The sequence below is a fragment of the Tachyglossus aculeatus genome, chromosome 1 (assembly GCF_015852505.1).
Source record: "Tachyglossus aculeatus isolate mTacAcu1 chromosome 1, mTacAcu1.pri, whole genome shotgun sequence".
Lineage (NCBI taxonomy): Eukaryota > Metazoa > Chordata > Mammalia > Monotremata > Tachyglossidae > Tachyglossus > Tachyglossus aculeatus.
Genome location: NC_052066.1, coordinates 72,326,639 through 72,350,006, shown reverse-complemented (window position 1 = coordinate 72,350,006; position 23,368 = coordinate 72,326,639). Strand labels below are relative to the sequence as shown.

At 45.3% G+C, this 23,368-nt stretch overlaps 1 protein-coding gene across 1 annotated transcript in view; it reads right to left on the bottom strand.

The window, feature by feature from the left end:
- INPP5D (inositol polyphosphate-5-phosphatase D) overlaps positions 1 to 23,368 on the bottom strand; it is a 217,429-nt gene that overhangs the window by 8,792 nt on the left and 185,269 nt on the right. Inside the window, exon 26 of the mRNA XM_038749732.1 lies at positions 1,784 to 2,065. Coding sequence (XP_038605660.1) covers positions 1,784 to 2,065 — 282 coding nt within the window. The remainder of the gene's footprint in view (positions 1 to 1,783; positions 2,066 to 23,368) is intronic.

The window sequence follows — 23,368 nt, the reverse complement described above, 5'->3', positions numbered from 1 at the left end:
GAGGATCCGGGGTGAATGTGGGAAATAAGGCCCAAAGATGAGGGACTGAGATTCTCCCAACTGAAATTATCGGGGAATGTTGAGAGGTGAATGGACTGAAGGGTCTAGGAATAAGGCCTAATATAACTGCCAGGTTCATGGAGAAGTAGAATGAAAGGCCACTGGATGATTTTAAGAAGAATCAAGGAACTTGTACAAAGCTATCGCTTGGGACGCATTTCTTATAAATGGCTTTTTGGATAGGTCTGGGGGGTTGTGTCTAATTGTGCAAAATTACCGATACCCAAGAAGTGAGGTGAAGAGAGAGCTAGGGAGGGAGGCGGGGAGGAGGCAGAGGGGAGCCCCATACTTCAGCAATGACGATGACAGACTCAAGGCCACTATTTCCTCTCTTCTGATGTGTAAAACCTGAAGACCCTTGGGTTAGGTGGCTGACCCAACTTTAGTCTAAACTCATTCATTTCAGACAACTGTACACCTTACGTCGGCAGGGGAGGAGGTGAGATAACTGACAAAGGACAAGCCAGCCACTAGCTGAGGAGCTCTCTGTAATTTGCCACGTCTACATTTTCGGCCAAGGCTCTCTACACTTTGCTGGGACCGGTGTCCTAAATTGTGTAACAAACTCTGCCTGCCTCTCTCTTCCGGCTGTCCAGGCAGCCACCCGACACGGGCAAAGCTAATCATCTGATTCGAGCTTCCTCCCACGAATGACCTGTTAGTTACCTCTCAGTCAGAAGACTGAGGCTGGGGAACTACAAGGGTTATGTGGAATGGGTAGGTGGGTCCAGGAAGGCCCTGGACCCCTTCATCTCAATATGCTGAGCTTCTGGAGATATAAAGCCATCGTGATCAGTCCCCAAAGCTCCCTCTACTATGAGAAAACCATGGCTCAGCAAGAAAGAGAAAGAGGTGGGGATTAGGAGAATGCCGTGATATTTCAACCAGGGCTGCCGGGAATCCAGAAATTCCAGAGAAAGTAGCCAAAGGATCTGATAATAAAAAGTAGCAGGAGGCTTTACCTATCTATTCACCATTACTTGTGTTTGCTCTTTTTCTTAAATCAGGGTCCTCTGGCTCTCCAAAAACCATAAACACATGGAGGGGCAAATGCTGGCACAGTAAAGCCAGCACTGTGGCTTAGTGGATAATAATAATAATAATAATAATAATAATGGCATTTATTCAGTGCTTACTATGTGCCAGGCACTGTTCTAAGCACTGGGGATCAGGCTGTCCCGCGGGAGGCTCACTTTAATCCCCATTTTGCAGATGAGGGAACTGAGGCCCAGAGAAGTTAAGTGACTTGCCCAAGGATCGAGCACGGGCCTGGGATTCAGAAGGATCTGGGTTCTAATCCTAGCTATGCCAAAAATCTGCTGTGTGACCCCGGGGAAGTCACTTCATTTCTCTGCGCCTCAGTTACCTCATCTGTAAAATGGGGATAAGAGTGTGAGCCCCACGTGGGACAGGGACTGTGTCCAACCTGATTAACTTGTATCTACCCCAGTGTATAGAACAGTGCTTGGCACATAGTGCTTAACAAATTCCGTTACTATTATTATTATTATTCATTCCTTCATTCAATCGTATTTATTGAGCGCTTACTGCGTGCAAAGCACTGTACTAGGTGCTTGGGAAGTACAAGCTGGCAATATATAGAGACGGTCCCGACCCAACAACGGGTAAAGCGCTTAACAAATACTATAAACAAAAGGCCTGCTTTTTTCATTTCTTTAAGGGTTGGAAACTCCCGGAGACCTTGTAATGAGGGAATACTCACAGTTGCTCTTGAGTCTTGGGACCGGGGCCTCGGTGAGAGGATGAGGGAGAGAACTTTTTTGGAGACACGGGAGGCTGGGAGGGTGGCGTCGGGGGAGAGTCTCCCCAGCCAGGCACAAGGGAGCTGTCCTTGAGGGGCTGGTCATAGCTCCAAAGGGTTGGTTGTTGGTCAGGTGAAAGGGTCTGCTTCACCTGGGTGCTCATCTGGGTAACAAAAGGTCCCATTCCCATGTAGTTTGGATTGATGATCTCGGTGATGTTAGAGCCACTGAAATGAGGTGTTCTAGAAAGGGGGGGAAAAAACCCACAGGCTAAATGTTCCTCTTATTTCTCCGGGAGCCAACCGAGACTAAAAAACTGGCTGAGGAGCAGCGTGGCTTCTCATTTAATAGCGGGTGGGACTGGGAGTCAGAAGGACCTGCGTTCTAATCCTGGCTCCGCCACTTGCCTGCTGTGTGACCCTGGGGAAGTCACTTCATTTCTCTGGGCCTCAGTTACCTCAGCTGGAAAACAGGGGTTGATAATAATAATAATGACGATGGCATTTATTATGCGCTTACTATGTGCAAAGCACTATTCTAAGCACAGGGAAGGTTACAGGGTGATCAGGTTGTCCCACGGCTTCAGTTACCTCATCTGGAAGAAGGGGTTAATAATAATAATAATGAGTGCTCTACACATAGTAAGTGCTCAATAAATACGATTGATGATTTAGACTGTGAGCCCACTGTGAGCCCACAGTCTTTTATACTGTGAGCCCAGTGTTGGGTAGGGACTGTCTCTATATGTTGCAACTTGTACTTCCCAAGCGCTTAGTAAAGTGCTCTGCACACAGTAAGCGCTCAATAAATATGATTGATTAAATACTATTGATTTATTATGCGCTTACTATGTGCAAAGCACTATTCTAAGCACAGGGGAGGTTACAAGGTGACCTCCTTGTATCAGGTTGTCCCATGGGGGGTTCACAGACTTAGTCCCCATTTTACAGATGAGGTAACTGAGGCACAGAGAAGTTAAATGACTTGCCCGAAGTCACACAGCTGACAGTTGGCGGAGCCGGGACTTGAACCCACGACCTCTGCGTCCACAGCCCGTGCTCTTTCCACTGAGCCACGCTAGCCCCATGTGGGACATGGACTGTGTTCAACCTGATTAGCTTGTATCTACCCCCATGCTTAGTACAGTACCTGGAACCATAAAAATACCATAAATATGCAGCATGGCTCAATGGAAAGAGCACGGGCTTGGAGTCAGAGATCATGGGTTCAAATTCCGGCTCTGCCAATTGTCAGCTGTGTGACTTTGGGCAAGTCATTTAACTTCTCTGGGCCTCAGTTACCTCATCTGTAAAATGGGGATGAAGACTGTGAACCCCCTGTGGGACAACCTGATCACCTTGTAACCTCCTCAGCGCTTAGAACGGTGCTTTGCACATAGTAAGTGCTTAATAAATGCCATCATCATCATCATCATCAACTAAAAACAGAGCTCATACCTAGGCCCTCTGCCCTTCCAAATCCACTCTATCCAACTGACAATATGTGGGGTTAGACGACTAATCCCCAAATCCCACATGCTTATAATTGTGGAATCTTCAATTTCCGGATCTTTCGCTGTCCACAGCCAACCTGCCATCTCCTTCCGCTGATTCTTCGTTAGTAATCTTTTACATCCACTCTTTGCTCTCCCAGCGACTACCCCAGTACAAGCCCTTTTCTCGAGCAACATTTCAGCAATAGTCTCCTTGTGGGTCTCCCTGCTTCCAGTCCCGCTTCGATTCCAGTCACTCAAACGCAAATCCGTGCACTCCATTCCCTTTGTCATCATCATATCCCCACTCTACTAAGGTAAGGCTCTTAATGACGCACCTTTAGGGTCATAAGGAAAGATGAAAGAAATTGGAGTTGTATAGCCTAGAGAAGGGAAGGCTTGATTGACTTTAGATCTAGGAAAGATTTTTATGGGGAGAATCTTGAGTAGTTGTGATCTCTGTCCATGATCCTGACTCAATAGTTCAGCAGAAAATATTTCAGTTGGACGTAAACAAAAAAAGGCTTATCAGGATGATAAAAAAAACTGGAACAGGCGAGAGTTTCCATTCTTTTCATTTAATCGTAATTATTGAGCGCTTACTGTGTGCAGAAAACTGTACTGAGCGCTTGAGAAGTACAAGTTGGCAACATATATAGACAGTCCCTACCCAACAATGGGCTCACAGTCTAGAAGAACGGGCTCACAGTCTAGAAGCATTCTTAGAGATCTTTATTCACCTTTTCCAGATGCTTTAGATATTCCCCTCCTTGGAGGGAAGGAGCTGGACCATGGAATCTCTTGAGGTTCTTTCTCTTGCCTATGATCCTAGAATCTTATTTAACAGTGATCCTTGACTTATCTCTTTCATTCAACCTGTCTATTCGGTCTGTCACCAAATCCTGTCAGCTCTACCTTCACATTTCTAGAATCCACCCCTTCCTCTCTGTCAGAACTGCTACCATGCCAGTCCAAGTGCTAATCATTCCCTGCCTTGAATCAGCCTCCTCACTGTCTCTTGTTTCTCCTTACACCTGGTTGTGGCCATGAATGTGAATTGGACACTGAGTCACGAGAACCCTCAAATTCTTCTCCTCTAGGCATAGCATTCTACTGATTTTTGTTTTTATTTTATATATCTGTCCTTGTCTTTTTTGCTGTTTCATCTATCCTTATGCGTCCATCACCGGTTTCCTCCTTATCACTCTAATCACTTGTGAGGTTCTTGAGGGCTAAGGCATATCTAATTTTCACCTGCATATTCTTTTCCAGCACTTAGTAGAGTGCTCTGCACATAGTAAGTACTTAATAAATACTATTGCTATTAGGAAAACCTTGCGGGAGGTCTCCAAACTGCCTGGATCATGTCTCTAAAAATCATTCGACACACAGCTCCATATTCCTCAAAAATTTCCAGTGATTGCCCAACGACCTCTGCATCAAGTGGAAACTCCTTACCATTAGCTTGGAGGCATTCATTTATTCATTCAATCATATTTATTGAACACTTACTGTGTGCAAAGCACTGTAAAAGCATTTGGGAGGATACACTATAACAACTGACACATTTCTGACCACAGCGAGCTTACGGCCTAGAGGCAGTCAACCAGCTCTCCCCCTCCCACCTAACCTAGCTTATCTCCCACAACAACCCAGTTCTCACACTTCACTCTTCTAATGCCAACCTACTTATTATACTTCCATCTTGTCTTTTTCGCTGTTGGCCCCTTTGCACACAGCCTCCCTCTGCCCTGGAATTCCCTTCCCCTTCATGTTTACCAGACCACCACTCTCTCCATCTTCTAAAGCCCTTCTAAAGTCATATCTCCCCCAAGAAGCTGTCTCGGACTAACCTCTCGCTTCCCCATTCTGTTTCCCCTCTCTTCTGTGTCATCTGTGCACTCCTTAAGCACTTTGACATTCATTCATTCAATCGTATTTATTGAGCGCTTACTGTGTGCAGAGCACCGTACTAAGCACTTGGGAAGTACAAATTGGCAACATATAGAGACGGTCCCTACCCAACGGTGGGCTCCCAGTCTAGAAGAGGAAGATAGACAACAAAAAAAGTAGACAGGTGTCAATACCATCAGAATAAGTAGAATTATAGCTATATACACATCATTAATAAAACAGAATAATAAGCACTTAGTACAGGACCCTGCACCCAGTAAACACTTAATACTTTTGAATACGTGTTATATGGTACTCTTAGAGAAGCAGTTTGGCTTAGTGGAAAAAAGTCCATGCGTGGGAGTCAGAGGTCATGGGTTCCAATCCCATCTCCGTCACTTGTCAGCTGTGTGACCCTGGGCAAGTCACTTCACTTCTCTATGCCTCAGTCCCCTCATCTGCAAAATAGGGATGAAGACTGCGAGCCCCTTGTGGGACAACTCAACCACCTTGTATTCCCCCAGTGCCTAGAACAGTGTTTTGCACATAGTAAGCAGTGCAGACCCTACAACACTAATGTACATATCCTTATTCTCTGCTGCTTCCCTTATCTGTAATTTAATGCTTTATCTTCCCCATTAGATTATAAGCTTCTTGAAGGCAAGGAGCTTGCCTACCAACTCTATTGCGCTGAACTCTCCCAAGCCCTTAATACAGTTCACTGCATACAGTTAGTGTCCAATAAATACCATTGATTGATTCATTCATTCAATCGTAAGTATTGAGCGCTTACCGTGTGCAGAGCACTGTACTAAGCGCTTGGGAAGTACAATCAATCAATCAATCGTATTTATTGAGCGCTTACTATGTGCAGAGCACTGTACTAAGCGCTTGGGAAGTACAAATTGGCATCACATAGAGACAGTCCCTACCCGATAGTGGGCTCACAGTCTAAAAGGGGGAGACAGAGAACAGAACCAAACATACCAACAAAATAAAATAAGTAGGATAGAAATGTACAAGTAAAATAAATAAATAAATAAATAAACAGAGTAATAAATATGTACAACCATATATACATATATACAGGTGCTGTGGGGAGGGGAAGGCGGTAAGGCGGGGGGATGGAGAGGGGGACGAGGGGGAGAGGAAAGAAGGGGCTCAATCTGGGAAGGCCTCCTGGAGGAGGTGAGCTCTCAGGAGGGCCTTGAAGGGAGGAAGAGAGCTAGCTTGGCGGATGGGCAGAGGGAGGGCATTCCAGGCCCGGGGGATGACGTGGGCCGGGGGTCGATGGCGGGACAGGCGAGAGCGAGGTACAGTGAGGAGATTAGTGGTGGAGGAGCGGAGGGTGCGGGCTGGGCAGTAGAAGGAGAGAAGGGAGGTGAGGTAGGAGGGGGCGAGGTGATGGAGAGCCTTGAAGCCCAGGGTGAGGAGTTTCTGCCTGATGCGCAGATTGATCGGTAGCCATTGGAGGTTTTTGAGGAGGGGAGTGATATGTCCAGAGCGTTTCTGGACAAAGATAATCCGGGCAGCAGCATGAAGTATGGGTTGAAGTGGAGAGAGACACGAGGATGGGAGATCAGAGAGAAGGCTAGTGCAGTAGTCCAGACGGGATAGGATGAGAGCTTGAATTAGCAGGGTAGCGGTTTGGATGGAGAGGAAAGGGCGGATCTTGGCAATGTTGCGGAGCTGAGTACAAGTACAAGTACAAGTCGGCAACAGATAAGAGTTGGTCCCTACCTAACGACGGGCTCACAGTCTAGAAGGGGGAGACAGACAACAAAACATGTAGACAGGTGTCAATACCAGCAGAATAAATACAATTATAGCTATAGGCACATCATTAATAAAATAATGTGGGCTAGGAGTCAGCAGCGAGGTAGACAGGTTTGAGGTACAGTTGTTATTCATTCATTCATTCAATTGTATTTATTGAGCGCTTACTGTGTGCAGAGCACTGTACTAAGCGCTTGGGAAGTACAAGTCGGTAAGATATAGTAGGTTGGTGTTAAAGGAGTGAAGTGTGAGGGCTGGATTGTATTGGAAATCAGTGAGGTAAGGTAATAATAATAATGATGGCATTTGTTAAGCGCTTACTATGTGCAAAGCACTGTTCTAAGAGCTGGGGAGGATACAAGGTAATCAGGTTGTCCCACGTGGGGCTCACAGTCTTGATCCTCATTTTACAGATGAGGCCACTGAGACACAGAGAAGTGAAGTGACTTGCCCAAAGTCACACAGCTGACAAGTGGCAGAGCCGGGATTAGAACCCACGACCTCTAACTCCCAAGCCCGGGCTCTTTCCATTGAGCCACACTGCTCAGTGGAGCAGGTGGGGAGCTGATTGAGTGCTTTTAAGCCTATGATAAGGAGTTTCTATTAAATGCAGCAATCACTAGAGGTTCGTGGAGGTGGAGAGTCATGAACGCAACTTTTTTTTTTAGAAAAATGATCCAGGAAGCAGAGTGAAATATCAACTGGGTGAGGAAGGCCAGGAGAAATAAAACATAGTTTATGTTTTCTTGCCTTTTCCTACGTAAAGGTGAAACAAATGTTGATGTGTGCAATGTTTTATCCTGTAGTCTCTTTGAAGTAATAATATTTAATGTCTTACATTGTGAGAGAGCTGTACCAAGCACTGGGAAAGAATCCTGAAGTGAAAATTAGAGATGGCCCTGGTCCTCAGGGCAATCAAAACCTAAAACTAGACTAAATCTTTGAATGAACAGAATCCCCTTCTGTCATTATTTGACAAATTGTCTGCTGGAAACTGAAAGGAAAAAACCCCCAATAAATATACACACCATCAGGCTCTTGAAAATGATTACAATAATGATGTTCAATGAACTGCACAGACTAATATAGGTCCTTGTCTTGGGTTAGTAGAAATGTGTACAATAAGCATTAGCCCATTGACAAAAAGGTTAAATTCATTTGTACTAAAAATATGATGACAAATTTGTGTTCCTTAAGAAAATGACTCATTGAACATACCGTATGTTATTCTTTGAATGGGAGATAGTGCCTAGAAATATTAACAAATACAATATAAAGCACCACTTTTCATGGAGTTTTCTAGTACAGGTTTAAGTAAATGCTTAAACGAGTTTGTGTCAAATACCTTCGTTACAATGCTTTAGTACAAGGAATTCTTAAAATTCACCTAAGAGATAGAGTCTATTCTATTTGAAGTGTTTGCTTAAACAGTCCTTTACATGAAACTATTCTAATAGTATAATGAAATTTATAAACCAAATAAATTATCAAGCTATGAAATGAAAATAAGGTCTGATGGTATGAAAACAAGATCACATACTAAAATATTGAATCATTTACTCTCAATGATTTGGAATCAATTAATCTTCCCTTCTCCAACTGTAAAATTGGAATAGCCAACCTTATAAAAGTTCAGAAATAGACCATAAAAATTATGATTGATTGTTTCATCCTATCCTGACTGGATTACTGCATCAGCCTCCTCTCTGATCTCCCATCCTCCTGTCTCTCCCCACTTCAGTCTATACTTCATGCTGCTGCCCAGATCATCTTTGTGCAGAAACGCTCTGGGCATGTCACTCCCCTCCTCAAAAATCTCCAGTGGCTGCCTGTCAACCTATGCACCAAGCAAAAACTCCTCACCCTGGGCTTCAAGGCTGTCCATCACTTCGCCCCCTCCTACCTCACCTCCCTTCTCACCTTCTCCAGCCCAGCCCGCACCCTCCGCTCCTCTGCCACCGCTCACCTCCTCACTGGACCTCGTTCTCGCCTGTCCCGCCATCGACCTCCAGCCCACGTCCTCCCCCTGGCCTGGAATGCCCTCCCTCCACCCATCCACCAAGCTCGCTCTCTTCCTTCCTTCAAAGCCCTACTGAGAGCTCACCTCTTCCAAGAGGCCTTCCCAGACTGAGCCCCCTTTTTCCTCTCCTCCTCCCCACGCCCCCGCCCTACAACCTTCCCCTCCCCACAGCCCTGTATATATGTTTGTACAGATTTATTACTCTATTTATTTTACTTGTACATATTTACTAGTCTATTTATTTTGTTAATGACGTGCATTTAGCTTTAATTCTATTTGTTCTGATGACTTGACACCTGTCCACATGTTTTGTTTTGTTGTCTGTCTCCCCCTTCTAGACTGTGAGCCCGTTGTTGGGTAGGGACCGTCTCTCTATGTTGCCAACTTGTACTTCCCAAGTGCTTAGTACAGTGCTCTGCACACAGTAAGCACTCAATAAATACAATTGAATGAATGAATGAATTAATATTTCTAAATAGTTCCCTTTACCTCACTGCCCTCTTGACTTGTTTTTAATACCCAGTTACCTTGGTTACACTATCTACTACAACCATCGCAGAACATATGGATGTGCCTGTAGGTTTATACATCCATTTTGGTTAGTCACACTTTTTATTCTTATATTGGTATTCTTAAGTGTGCTTGTAACCTTTATTGCGCTGTAGCATCTTAAGGACTTTTAGCTGGTTTCATTCCACTCATAATTTTTCTCACCTTTAGTTCAATCACTAGTGTTTATTAAGATCTACTATGTACAGAAATTTCTGAAGTGAGAGAGTACAATAAATGTCGGAAACAAAATCTCTGCCCACATGAACCTTACAAGACCGATGAAAGGAAGAAGTGCTGAAATAGGAGTACCAATATTTATTAAGCATCCATGCTGAGAAGCAGTGTGGCTCAGTGGAAAAAGCATGGGGTTTGGAGTCAGAGGTCATGGATTCAATCCCGGTTCTGCCACTTGTCAGCTGTGTGAATTTGGGCAATTCACTTAACTTCTCTGTGCCTCAGTTCCCTCATCTGGAAAATGGAGATTAAGATTGTGTGCCCCATGTTGGACAATGTGATCACCCTGTAACCTCCCCAGCACTTAGAACAGTGCTTTGCACATAGTAAGCGCTTACTAAATGCCATTATTATTATTATTATTATTATTATCCACTGGGTGCAATGCGGTATACAAAGCAATTGGGAAAGTAAAGTACTAAGAAGTGGTATCTGTGGTATTTGTTAAGTGCTCACTATGTGCTAGGCACCATGCTAAGTGCTGAACACAGTCCCTGTCCCACACAGGACTCAAAGTCTTAATCCCCAGTTTACAGATGAGTTAACTGAGGCCCAGAGAAGTCAAGTGATTTGCCAAGGTCACACAGCATCATTTGTTCCCTGCCCTCAAGGAGATTACGCTCTAACAGAGAAGTAAAAATATTTCTAACTAGAGAAATCAAAATAAACAATTGAATGTTAAGCAGAGGATAGGTGTAAATATATGTAAGTGCTAGAAATGACTAGTAGAATAGTAGTTTGGGGTATTAGGGATTAAGCTGTGAAGAAGTGGGATTTAAAAGGGCTTTGAATTGGGGGTTCGGGGGCTGAGTGGACAAAGAAGGGACTAAAGGTTGTATCTACTCTCTTTTCTAATCATGCTTACCCCAACCACCTTAGCACTCAGATATTTACCAGTTTGATCATTTCAGTCAATCAGTAGTATTTATTCATTCATTCAATCATATTTATTGAGCGGATATGGTGTGCAGAGCACTGTACTAAGCGCTTGGGAAGGACAAATCGGCAACATATAGAGACGGTCCCTACCCAACAACGGGCCCACAGTCTAGAAGGGGGAGACAGAAAACAAAACAAAACAAGTAGACACGTGTCAATACCATCAGAGTAAGTAGAATTATAGCTGTATACACAACATTAATAAAATAGAGTAATAAATATGCACAAATAAAATAGAGTAATAAATATTTACAAATATATACAGGTGCTGTGAGGAGGGGAAGAGGGTAGGGCAGAGGGAGGGAGGGGGGAAATGGGGAGGGGAAGAGGAGGAAGAGAGGAAAAAGGAGGGCTCAGTTTGGGAAGGCCTCCTGGAGGAGGTGAGCTCTAAGTAGGGCTTTGAAGTTTGGTGGATGTGTAATAATGATGGTATTTATTAAGTGCTTACTATGTGCCAAGCACTGTTCTAAGCGCTAGGGTAGATACAAGCTAATCAGGTTGTCAGACTTCATCCCCATTTTCCAGATGAGGGTACTGAGGCCCAGTGAAGTGATTTGCCCAAAGTCACACAGCTGACAAGTGGCGGTGGCAGGATTAGAACCCATGACCTCTGACTCCCAAGCCCGGGCTCTTTCCACTAAGCCTCACTGCTTCTCTATTGAGTGCTTACTGTATGCAGAGTACAGTTAAGTGCTTGGGAGAGTGCACTACAGCAGAATAAGTAGGCATTTCCTGCCCACAAGGAGCTTACAATCTAGAGAGGAAGACAGGCATTAATATAAATTACCCAGAGAGGAATGACAGAGTATACAGATATGTGCATAAGTGCTGTGGGATGGGATGAGCATAAAAGTGCTTAAGAGGTACAGATCTAAGTGCTTAGGTGATGCATAGGGGAGGGTGAATAGAGGAAGGGAGGGCTTAGTCAGGGAAGGCCCCTTGGAGGAGACATGATCTAAGTAAACCTTTGAAGGTAGGAAGTCTGGTGGTCTGTTGGATACGAAGTAGGATCTAGTTCCTGGCTAGAGGGAGGATGGGATCCTTGGTGAAGTAGACAAAAATAAGGTACATCCGGTAAGTTGGCATTAGAGGGGTGAAATGTGCAGGCTTGTTTGTAGTAGGAAACCAGTGAAGTAAGGTAGGAGGGGGAGAACTGATTGAGCGTCTTCAAGCTGACGGGAAGGAGTTATTATTTGATCCAGAAGTGGATGAACAACAATTGGAGGTTTCTGAGGAGAGGGGAGATGTGGACTGAACAGATATTTAAAAAAATGATCTAGGCAAGTGAAGCTTGAAGGAGAGGGGAGAGGCAGGAAACTCCTCACTCTTGGCTTCAAGGCTGTCCATCACCTCGCCCCCTCCTACTTCACCTCCCTTCTCTCCTTCTCCAGCCCAGCCCGCACTCTCCGCTCCTCTGTCGCTCACCTCCTCACTGTGCCTCGTTCTCGCCTGTCCCGCCGTTGACCCCCGGCCCACGTCCTCCCCCTGGACTGGAATGCCCTCCCTCCACACATCAGCCAAGCTAGCTCTCTTCCTCCCTTCAAAGCCCTACTGAGAGCTCACCTCCTCCAGGAGGCCTTCCCAGACTGAGCCCCCTTCTTCCTCTCCCCCTCCTCCCCCTCCCCATCCCCCCGCCTCACCTCTTTCCCCTCCCCACAGCACCTGTATGTTTGTACACATTTGTTACTCTATTTATTTATTTTAGTTGTACATATTTATCCTATTTATTTTATTTTGTTAATATGTTTTGTTTTGTTGTCTGTCTCCCCCTTCTAGACTGTGAGCCCGCTGTTGGGTAGGGATCGTCTCTATATGTTGCCAACTTGTACTTCCCAAGCACTTAGTACAGTGCTCTGCACACAGTAAGCGCTCAATAAATACGATTGAATGAATGAAAAGGGGAGGTCAATGAGGGGTTGATGCAGTAGACAAGGCAGGATATGATAAGTGCTTGGATCAGCGGGGTCGCAGTTTGGATGAATAAAAAAGGGCAAATTCTAGAGAAGCTGTGATGGTAGAATCTAGGATTTGGTAACAGAATAGTATAGGCGGGTTGAATACAGAGAGGAGTTGAGGTTGACACCAAAGTTATGGGCTTGTGAGACAGGGAGTATAGTAGTGTTGTCTACATTTATGGGAAAGTCTACGGGAGGACAGGGTTTGGGAAGATGAGGAGTTCTGTTTTGGACATGTTAAGCATGAGATGTCAGTGAGACAGCCAAGAAGAGATGCCCTGAAGGCAGAAGGAGATGTGAGACTGTGAAGAAGGAGATCAGGGCTGGAGAGGTTTATTTGGGAATCATATGCCTAATGATGATAGTTGAAGCCATCAAAGTGAATGAGCTTTCCAAGGGAGTGTGTGTGTCTAGAGAATAGAAGAGAGCTCATAACAGAGCCTTGAGGGACTTGAGTCAGCGGATGGGAGGCAGAAGCGGAGCTTGCAAAAGAGACTGAGAAGGAGCAGTCAGAGAGATAGGAGGAGAACCAGGAGAGGACAGTGTCAATGAAGCCAAGATTGGTTAGTTAATGTTTCCAGGTGAATGTGGTGGTCCACAGTGTCCAAGGCAGCTGGGAGGCTGAGGATAGTTAGGATGTATATATGCATATACCTGCATATATGTATATATGTTGTACATATTTATTACTTTATTTATTTATTTATTTTATTTATACATATTTATTCTATTTATTTTATTTTATTAATGTGTTTTGTTTTGTTCTCTGTCTCCCCCCTAAACTATGTGCCCGCTGTTGGGTAGGGACCGTCTCTACATGTTGCTAACTTGTTCTTCCCAAGCGCTTAGTACAGTGCTTTGCACACTGTAAGCGCTCAATAAATACGATTGAATGAGTGAATGAATATCAATCAATCAATCAATCAATCAATCGTATTTATTGAGCGCTTACTATGTGCAGAGCACTGTACTAAGCGCTTGGGAAGTACAAATTGGCAACACATAGAGACAGTCCCTACCCAACAGTGGGATCACAGTCTAAAAGGGGGAGACAGAGAACAGAACCAAACATACCAACAAAATCAAATAAATAGGATAGAAATGTACAAGTAAAATAAATAAATAAATAAATAGAGTAATAAATATGTACAACCATATATACATATATACAGGTGCTGTGGGGAAGGGAAGGAGGTAAGATGGGGGGATGGAGAGGGGGACGAGGGGGAGAGGAAGGAAGGGGCTCAGTCTGGGAAGGCCTCCTGGAGGAGGTGAGCCCTCAGTAGGGCCTTGAAAGGGGGAAGAGAGCTAGCTTGGCGGATGGGCAGAGGGAGGGCATTCCAGGCCCGGGGGATGACGTGGGCCGGGGGTCGACGGCGGGACAGGCGAGAACGAGGTACAGTGAGGAGATTAGCGGCAGAGGAGCGGAGGGTGCGGGCTGGGCAGTAGAAGGAGAGAAGGGAGGTGAGGTAGGAGGGGGCGAGGGGATGGACAGCCTTGAAGCCCAGGGTGAGGAGTTTCTGCCTGATGCGCAGATTGATTGGTAGCCACTGGAGATTTTTGAGGAGGGGAGTAATATGCTCAGAGCGTTTCTGGACAAAGATAATCCGGGCAGCAGCATGAAGTATGGATTGAAGTGGAGAGAGACACGAGGATGGGAGATCAGAGAGAAGGCTGGTGCAGTAGTCCAGACGGGATAGGATGAGAGCTTGAATGAGCAGGGTAACAGTTTGGATGGAGAGGAAAGGGCGGATCTTGGCAATGTTGCGGAGCTGAAACCAGCAGGTTTTGGTGACGGCTTGGATGTGAGGGGTGAATGAGAGAGCGGAGTCAAGGATGACACCAAGGTTGCGGGTTTGTGAGACAGGAAGGATGGTAGTGCCGTCAACAGAGATGGGAAAGATGGGAAAGAGATGGGATGGGATGGGAATGGGAAACAGATGGGAAAGAGATGGGAAAGATGGGAAAGATGGGAAAGAGATGGGATGGGAAACAGAGATGGGAAAGTCAGGGAGAGGACAAGGTTTGGGAGGGAAGACAAGGAGCTCAGTCTTCGACATGTTGAGCTTTAGGTGGCGGGCGGACATCCAGATGGAGATGTCCTGAAGGCAGGAGGAGATGCGAGCCTGGAGGGAGGGGGAGAGAGCAGGGGCAGAGATGGAGATCTGGGTGTCATCAGCGTAGAGATGATAGTTGAAGCCGTGGGAGCGAATGAGGTCACCAAGGGAGTGAGTGTAGATTGAGAACAGAAGGGGACCAAGCACTGAACCTTGGGGAACCCCCACAGAAAGAGGATGGGAGGGGGAGGAGGAGCCTGCAAAAGAGACTGAGAAAGAACGACCGGAGAGATAAGAGGAGAACCAGGAGAGGACGGAGTCTGTGAAGCCAAGGTCAGATAGCGTGTTGAGGAGAAGGGGGTGGTCCACAGTGTCAAATATATAGAGAGAATATATATATGTTTGTACATATTTATTACTCTATTTTATTTGTACATATTTATTCCATTTATTTTATTTTGTTAATATGTTTTGTTTTGTTGTCCATCTCCCCCTCCTAGACTGTGAGCCCGCTGTTGGGTAGGGACCGTCTCTATGTGTTGCTGACTTGGACTTCCCAAGCGCTTAGTACAGTGTTCTGCACACGGTAAGCACTCAATAAATACGATTGAATGAATGAATGAATAAATACTATTGAATGAATGAATGGAGTAGGTGTCATTGGATATGGCAAGAAGGAGGTCACTGGTGACCTTAGAGAGGAATTTCTGTGGAGTGGAAGGGGGCGGAAGCCAAATTGCAGAGAATCACAGGGAAAATTGGAGGAGAGGAAATGAAGACAGCGAGAGTAGACAACTCGCTCAAGGAGTTTGGAGTGGAATGGTAGGAGGGAGATGGAACGATAAATGGAGGGGGCTGTGGGGTCAAGAGAGGATTTTTTTAAGGATGGGTAGGGATGGATACATTTTTCTCACAACTTACTATATTCAGTTTAGGTTTTCTGTCTTTCCCTTAGGTTATATACTCCATGAGGGCAGTGGTCATGCCTTTACTTTTTCTGAATGTTCTTTCAATGACTGGTTCAGTGCTCAGCACTGAAGAAGTACCTACCTAGTAAATACAGTTGCTAAAGGTTCTGTTTATGATAAAGGTTGATTTCCTACCTCCCTCCCGCCCCCCTACAGTGTCTTTAACACATCTTTTTTTCTTTCTTCCGCCACTTCCCTTCCAGGTAGCCCTCCTTTGGGGAAATAAATCACTTGTATTTGGCTGGCCCAGGCCAGAGTTTACTGAAACAAATGCATCAACAGGGGTATATTACAGAGAAGCCAATCCCCATCACCTTCTCTGGAGACTTTTTTTTGCAGAATTCTGCCTGAGGAGAAGTTTCCTTTTCATAAAAGATGGCAACTTGGAATCATGTGTTTCAGGCTCTCCCTATTTCCTTTGACATTTCTGCCATAAAACTGGAAATTAGGGTGGGAAAATGTAGGTGTTTTAGCTTTCTTGGTTACAGTATCGACCATATACACTGAGTGTCTGTGAGCGCAGAACTTGTGAAACATACACAAATAAAATACCTGCTCTTTGTCCTTGAAAAGGTCCCAGTGTAATGGAGGAGAAAGAAGAGAGATTGATGAATGTACTCTTGGTAATAAATACAAGAAAATCAATCAATCATAATAAACAGATAAATACACATGTGCTGTGGTGGCATTGCCGGGAAAGGCAGGAAGATTAATTAGAGCCTTGACTGACTAGCCAAATGTCTTTGATGAACCACAGACACTTTGGTAAATGTCATTCTGGCTTCCTCACTTTAGAGTGGATATTAATCTGTAGTATCCCCCTCACATATATCAGAATGAACAAAACACATATCACTCAGCCCCAAGTTCCTGCCAAATCTTGCCCTCTCCCTGACTTTCCCATCACTGTTGACGCCACTACCATCCTTCCTGTCTCACAAGCCCGCAAACTTGGTGTCATCCTCGACTATGCTCTCTCGTTCACCCCTCACATCCAAGTCGTCACCAAAACCTGCCGGTCTCAGCTCCGCAACATCGCCAAGATCCGCCCTTTCCTCTCCATCCATACCGCTACCCTGCTCGTTCAAGCTCTCATCCTATCCCGTATGGATTACTGTATCAGCCTCCTCTCCGATCTCCCATCCTCCTGTCTCTCTCCACTTCAATCCATACTTCACGCCGCTGCCCGGATTGTCTTTGTCCAGAAACACTCTGGGCATGTTACTCCACTCCTCAAAAGTCTCCAGTGGCTACCAATCAACCTACGCATCAGGCAAAAACTCCTCACCCTCGGCTTCAAGGCCGTCCATCCCCTCGCCCCCTCCTACCTCACCTCCCTTCTCTCCTTCACCAGCTCAGCCCGCACCCTCCGCTCCTTTGCCGCTAATCTCCTCACCGGGCCTCGTTCTCGCCTGTCCCACCGTCAACCCCCAGCCCACGTCATCCCCCTGGCCTGGAATGCCCTCCCTCCTCACATCCACCAATCTAGCTCTCTTCCTCTCTTCAAGGCCCTACTGAGAGCTCACCTCCTCCAGGAGGCCTTCCCAGACTACGCCCCCTCCTTCCTCTCCCCTTCCTCCCCCCGCCTTACCTCCTTCCCCTCCCCACAGCACCTGTATACACATATATATATTTGTACGTATTTATTACTCTATTTACTTTATTTGTACATGTTTATTCTATTTATTTTATTTTGTTATTATGTTTTGTTTTGTTCTCTGTCTCCCCCTTCTAGACTGTGAGCCCACTGTTGGATAGGGACCGTCTCTACATGTTGCCAACTTGTACTTCCCAAGCGCTTAGTACAGTGCTCTGCACACAGTAAGCGCTCAATAAATACGATTGAATGAATGAATGAATTGAATCGCTTAACCTGTTCAGGGGATCTTGCTCTGAAATCAAAACAGACTCACTATGAACAAATTCTCTGCGAACACAGCTCCTGTATGCTACTGTATCAGAGGGGGCAAGCTACTTTACCTCGTAGTATTTCTTGAACACCTATAAATCCTTTTATGTTGGAAAGAATGAGAAACGTAAGAGAAACAAACACTGACACAAATTTTGAGAACTCTACAGAAATGCTCTGGGCATGTCACCCCACTCCTCAAAAATCTCCAGTGGTTGCCTATCAACCTTCATATGAAGCAAAAACTCCTCACTGTTGGCTTCAAGGCTCCCCATGACCTTGCCCCCTCCTACCTCACCTCCCTTCTCTCCTTCTCCAGCCCGGCCTGCACACTCTACTTCTTTGCCGCTAATCTCCTCCCTGTGCCTCATTCTCGTCTGTCCTGCCGTCGAACCCTGGCCCACGTCCTTCCTCTTGTCTGGAATGTCCTCCCTCCTCACATCTGCCAATCTAGCTTTCTTCCCCCCTTCAAAGCCCTACTGAGAGCTCACCTCCTCCAGGAGGCCTTCCCAGACTAAGCCCCCCTTTCCTCTGCTCCTCCTCCCCTCTCCATCGCCCCTACTCCCTCCCTCTGCTCTACCCTCTTCTCCGCTCCACTGCACTTGTGTATATTTGCACTTATTTATTATTTTATTTTATTAATAATGTGTATATAGCTATAATTCTATTTATCTATTTTGATGCTGTTGATGCCTGCCTAATTGTTTTGTTTTGTTGTCTGTCTCCCCCTTCTAGACTGTGAGCCCACTGTTGGGTAACGATTATCTCTATCTGTTGCCAAAATGTACTTTCCAAGTGCTTAGTACAGTGCTCTTCACACAGTAAGCACTCAATGAATACAACTGAATGAATGAATAAACTCCAATTTTCTTTACATTCGAGTAAAGCTCAAGGAGAAATATGAAAGGGAAGGGGAATATATTTAGGGAGGTGCCCTCCCTTTTTTCCTCCTTGACTACGGTCTCCAACTGCTCACTTTCCAACGGCCCCTTCCCCATTGCCTTTAAAGGTATTCATGTACCCCCTTTCTTAAAAAAAAAACACTCCTCCATGACCCCACTGCTCCCTCCAGTTGTCACCCCTGCTCCTTCCTATCATTCCTCTTCAAACTCCTTGAGTGAGTTGTCAACATTTGTCGTTTCCATTTCCTCTCCTTCATTCCTCTCTTTGAGCCCCTGTAATCTAACTTTTGCCCCACTTCATCATAAAACCTGCCTTCTCTACGGTTACCAATGACCCCCTTCTTGTCAAGTCCAACGGCCTCTACTCCATCCTAATCCTCTTCTACCTCTCAGTTGTCTCCAACACCGTGGACCCCCCTCGTCTTCTGGAAACATTATCCAACCTTGGCTTCACTGACACTGTCCTCTTCTTTTTCTCTTCCTATCTCTCTAATTGCTCCTTCTCAGTCTTTTCTGCAGAATCCTCTTCTGCCGCCCACCTGCTAACCGTAGGGGTTCCTCAAGGCCCAGTTTTGGATCCCCTTCTAATCTCCATCTACACCCACTCCCTTGGAGAACTCAGTCACTCCCATGGCTTCAATTACCATCTCTCCATGGATGACTCCCGAATCTACTTCTCCAACCCTGATTTCTTCTTCTCTGCAGTCTTGCATAGTAGTGTGGTGTAGTAGATAGAGCACAGGCTTTGGAGTCAGAAGGTCTGTTTACTTTGCCTGTTTACTTGTTTTGTTGCCTATTTACTTGCTTTCTTTAGTTTTGTTGTCTGTCTTCCCCCTTCTAGACTGTGAGCCCACTGTTGGGTAGGAATTTCTCTATTTGTTGCTGAATTGTACTTTCCAAGCGCTTAGTACAGTGCTCTGCACACAGTAAGCACTCAAAAAATATGATTTAATGTACTAAAGGTCAAGGTATCTAATTCTGCCTCCACCACGTGACTGCTGTGTGACCTTGGGCAAGTCACTTAACTTCTCTGGGCCTCAGTTCTCTCATCTGTAAAATGGGGATGAAGACTGTGAGCCCCCCCATGGGACAACCTGATCACCTTGTAACCTCCCCAGTGCTTAGAACAGTGCTTGGCACATAGTAAGCACTTAATAAATGCCATCATTATTATTATTATTAACAAATGCCATCACTGTTATATTATTATTGACTACTGCATTAGCCTCTTCACTGACCACCCTGCCTCCTGTCTCTTCTCCAATCCAGTCCATACTTCACTCTGTATGGATCATTCTCCTAAAGACAACTTTCAGCCCATGTCTCTCCGTACCTCGGAAACATCCAATGAACAACCATTTACCGCCACATCAAACAGAAACCATTCTTTCCACCTTCAAAGCCCTACTAAAATCACATCTCCTCCAAGAAGCTTCCATAACTAAGCTCTCACTTCCCTTATTCGATTTCCCTTCCGCAATGGTAACGTACTGGAATATGTATCCTATAAGAACTTCACCCCAGCTGCACAGAACTGAAGTACACATCCTTAAACCCAATAATTTCCCCTGTGTGTAATTATTTCAATGCCTGTTTTCCCCTCTAGACTGTAAGATTCTTGTGGGCAGGGAGTGTGTCTATCAAGTCTATCAAGTAAATATATCATCATCATCAATCGTATTTATTGAGCGCTTACTATGTGCAGAGCACTGTACTAAGTGCTTGGGAAGTACAAATTGGCAACAATCTGCCAATTTATATATATGCCAAAATATATATATCTAACAAGATGTCTAATTATTTTGTTGTCCCCCTTCTAGACTGTGATCCCATTGTTGGGTAGGGACCGTCTCTACATGTTGCCAACTTGTACTTCCCAAGCACTTAGTACAGTGTTCTGCACACAGTAAGTGCTCAATAAATACAATTGAATGAATGAATGAAAGTCTACTGTACTCTACTTCCTCAAGAGCAGTTCTCTGCACACAGTAAGTCCTCAGATGTCCTTGATTTAGTGATGTGTTAATGGCCTTAATGTATATGAAGTATTTTGCACATAAAAATGGTAACTGGCTGCTGTCCATTTCCAATATGGACAAAGAAATAATGTTCCTGGTTGCAATATGAGGGACCCAGGGTCAGGTTTGAGGAGGTAAAACTTCCCAACAAGGAGAGTTGCTAGACACTGAATTGGGATCCCAAAAGTCACATCAATTGTTTCTTTTTTTCCCCAAAGATATTTGTTAAGCGCTTACTATGCGCCAGGCACTCTACTCAGTGCGAGGATAGGCACTAGCTAATCAGGTTAGACAGGTTAGTTTTACATGGGACTCACAGACTTAATCCCTATTTTACAGATGAGGTAACTGAGGTTCAGAGAAGTGATGTGACTTGCCCAGAGTCACACAGCGGACAAGTGGTGGAGCTAGAATTAGAACCCAAGTCCTTCCGACTCCAAAATCCATGCTCCATCCACTAGGTCATGCTGCTTCTCAAGTTGCAGGGCTGCTTTAGCCTCTGGACACAGGGACAGACATTCCCGTCCACCACTCTTAGGAAGTCCCTCTGATAGGTGATAGGGGAGCTCATCCTGGCTGTTCAGATAGGAACTTGATCCTTATTCACATCTACATTTACCATAATTGCTACTGACTAAAAATAACCTTGGCAGTTTTGGGGAGGGGAGTCCACACAGAGGGATTTATGGGAAGGAAGGGGGCAAATTTTGGCCCGTGGGGCCCTCAGGTTCCACTAGCCCTGGTTCACTGGGCTTGAATCTGGACCTGTTCAGAAATCAATCAATCAATTGTATTTATTGAGCACTTACTGCATGCAGAGCACCATACTAAGCACATGGGAGAGTACAACGAGACAATATAACAGGCACAATCCCTCCCCTCAGGAAGCTTACAGTCTAGAGGGGGAAGCTCACTGTGGGCAAGGACTGTGTCCGTTCATTCTTGTATTGTACTTTCCCAAGCACTTAGTGCAGTGCTCTGCATATAGTGAACACAATAAATATGAATGAATGAATATGAATAAAGAAATTATGGATATGTACTTAAGTGCTATGGGGCTGGGGGCAGGGGTGAGTGGTAATTAAAAGGAGCAAGCCAGGGCAATGCAGAAGGGAGTGGGAGAAGAGGAAAGGAGGGCTTAAACAGGGAAGGCCTCTTGGAGGAGATGGGCTTCGGTAAGACTTTGAAGGTGGGGAGAGTAATTGTCTGTCACATATGAAAAGGGAGGGTGTTCCAGGTAAGATGCAGGACATGGACAGGAGGTCGGCAGCGAGACAGTTGAGAACAAGGCACAGTGAGTAGGTTGGCAATAGATGAATGAAGTATGTGGGTGGGTTGTAGTAATAATAATAATGATGGCATTTATTAAGTGCTTACTATGTGCAAAGTACTGTTCTAAGCGCTGGGGAGGTTACAAGGTGATCAGGTTGTCCCACGGGGGGCTCACAGTCTTAATCCCCCCATTTTACAGATGAGGTAACCGAGGCTCAGGGAAGTAAAGTGACTTGCCCAAAGTCACACAGCTGACAATTGGCGGAGCTGGGATTCGAACCCATGACCTCTGACTCCAAAGCCCGTGCTCTTTCCACTGAGCCACACTGCTTCTCTAAGGTGGGTAAGGTGGGGGCAAGGTGAGTGAACACTTTAAAGCTGATGGTAAGGAGTTTCTGTTTGATGTGGAGGTGGATGAGCAACCACTGGAGGTTCATGAGGAGTGGGGAATATTGGACTGAACGTTTTTGTAGAAAAATGATCCAGGCAGCATAGAAAAGTATGGACTGGAGTGGGGAGAGACAAGCGTCAGGGAGGTCAGCAGGGAGGCTGATACAGTAATCAAGGCAGGATAGGATAAGTGCTTAGATTAGTGTGGTAGCAGTTTGGATGGAGAGGAGAGGATGGATTTTAGCGATGTTGCGAAGGTCGAACTGACAGGATTTAGTGATAGAATGAATATGTGGGTTAAAAAATGACCTTGGATAACACCAAGGTTACAGGCTTGTGAGACAGGATGGACGGTGGTGCCGTCTACAGCGATGGGAAAGTCAGGGGGAAGACAGAGAGTTCAGTTTTGGACATGTTAAGTTTGAAGTGATGGCAGGAAATCCAAGTAGAGATGTCTTGAAGGCAAGAGGAAATGAGAGACTGCAGAGATGGGGAGAGGTCAGGGCTGAAGATGCAGATTTGGGAATCATCTGCATAGAGGTGGTAGTTGAAGCCATTGGGGTGAATGTGTTCTCCAACATAGTGGGTGAAGATGGAGAATAAAAGGGGGCCCAGAACCGAACGTTGAGGGACCCCCACAGTTAGGGGGACATCATTAAAAACTGGCTAAACTCTCACCTGTCTGGGACAGTAGACATGTAATGCTTCCTAGAGCCAGGGAGAAGGTGTCTCAAAGACCTTTACAGCCCTAAAATTTTATAATTTGCCTTGATTTATTTGTACCACTGTGAAATTTCTCCATCACTCTAATTTTGGAAAAGTCAGCGATTCAGGATTGAAATCTAATGGGCAGTAAACTCCCAAAAGACTGTCTGCAAATCAAACAATCTCCAGAATATGCAAGGAGAATTAGTAGAAAAGCAGGTGAGAGAATGTCCACGTGTGAAGAACACGACTACACCCTCAGTGAGTTCTCCATCGATGTCCCAGTGATGAGCAAAAAACACAAAAAGGCTGAATTGGTCCTCAAGGGCAGAAAAACATGAGGACAGGGCAGTGCGAACACATCCAGATGATTAGCATGACTGACTCCAACAGTTATAGAAACTGGAAAATCCAAACAACTTTCCCTTCTGCAAATTTACAGAGGCTCCTCAATCTTGCATAC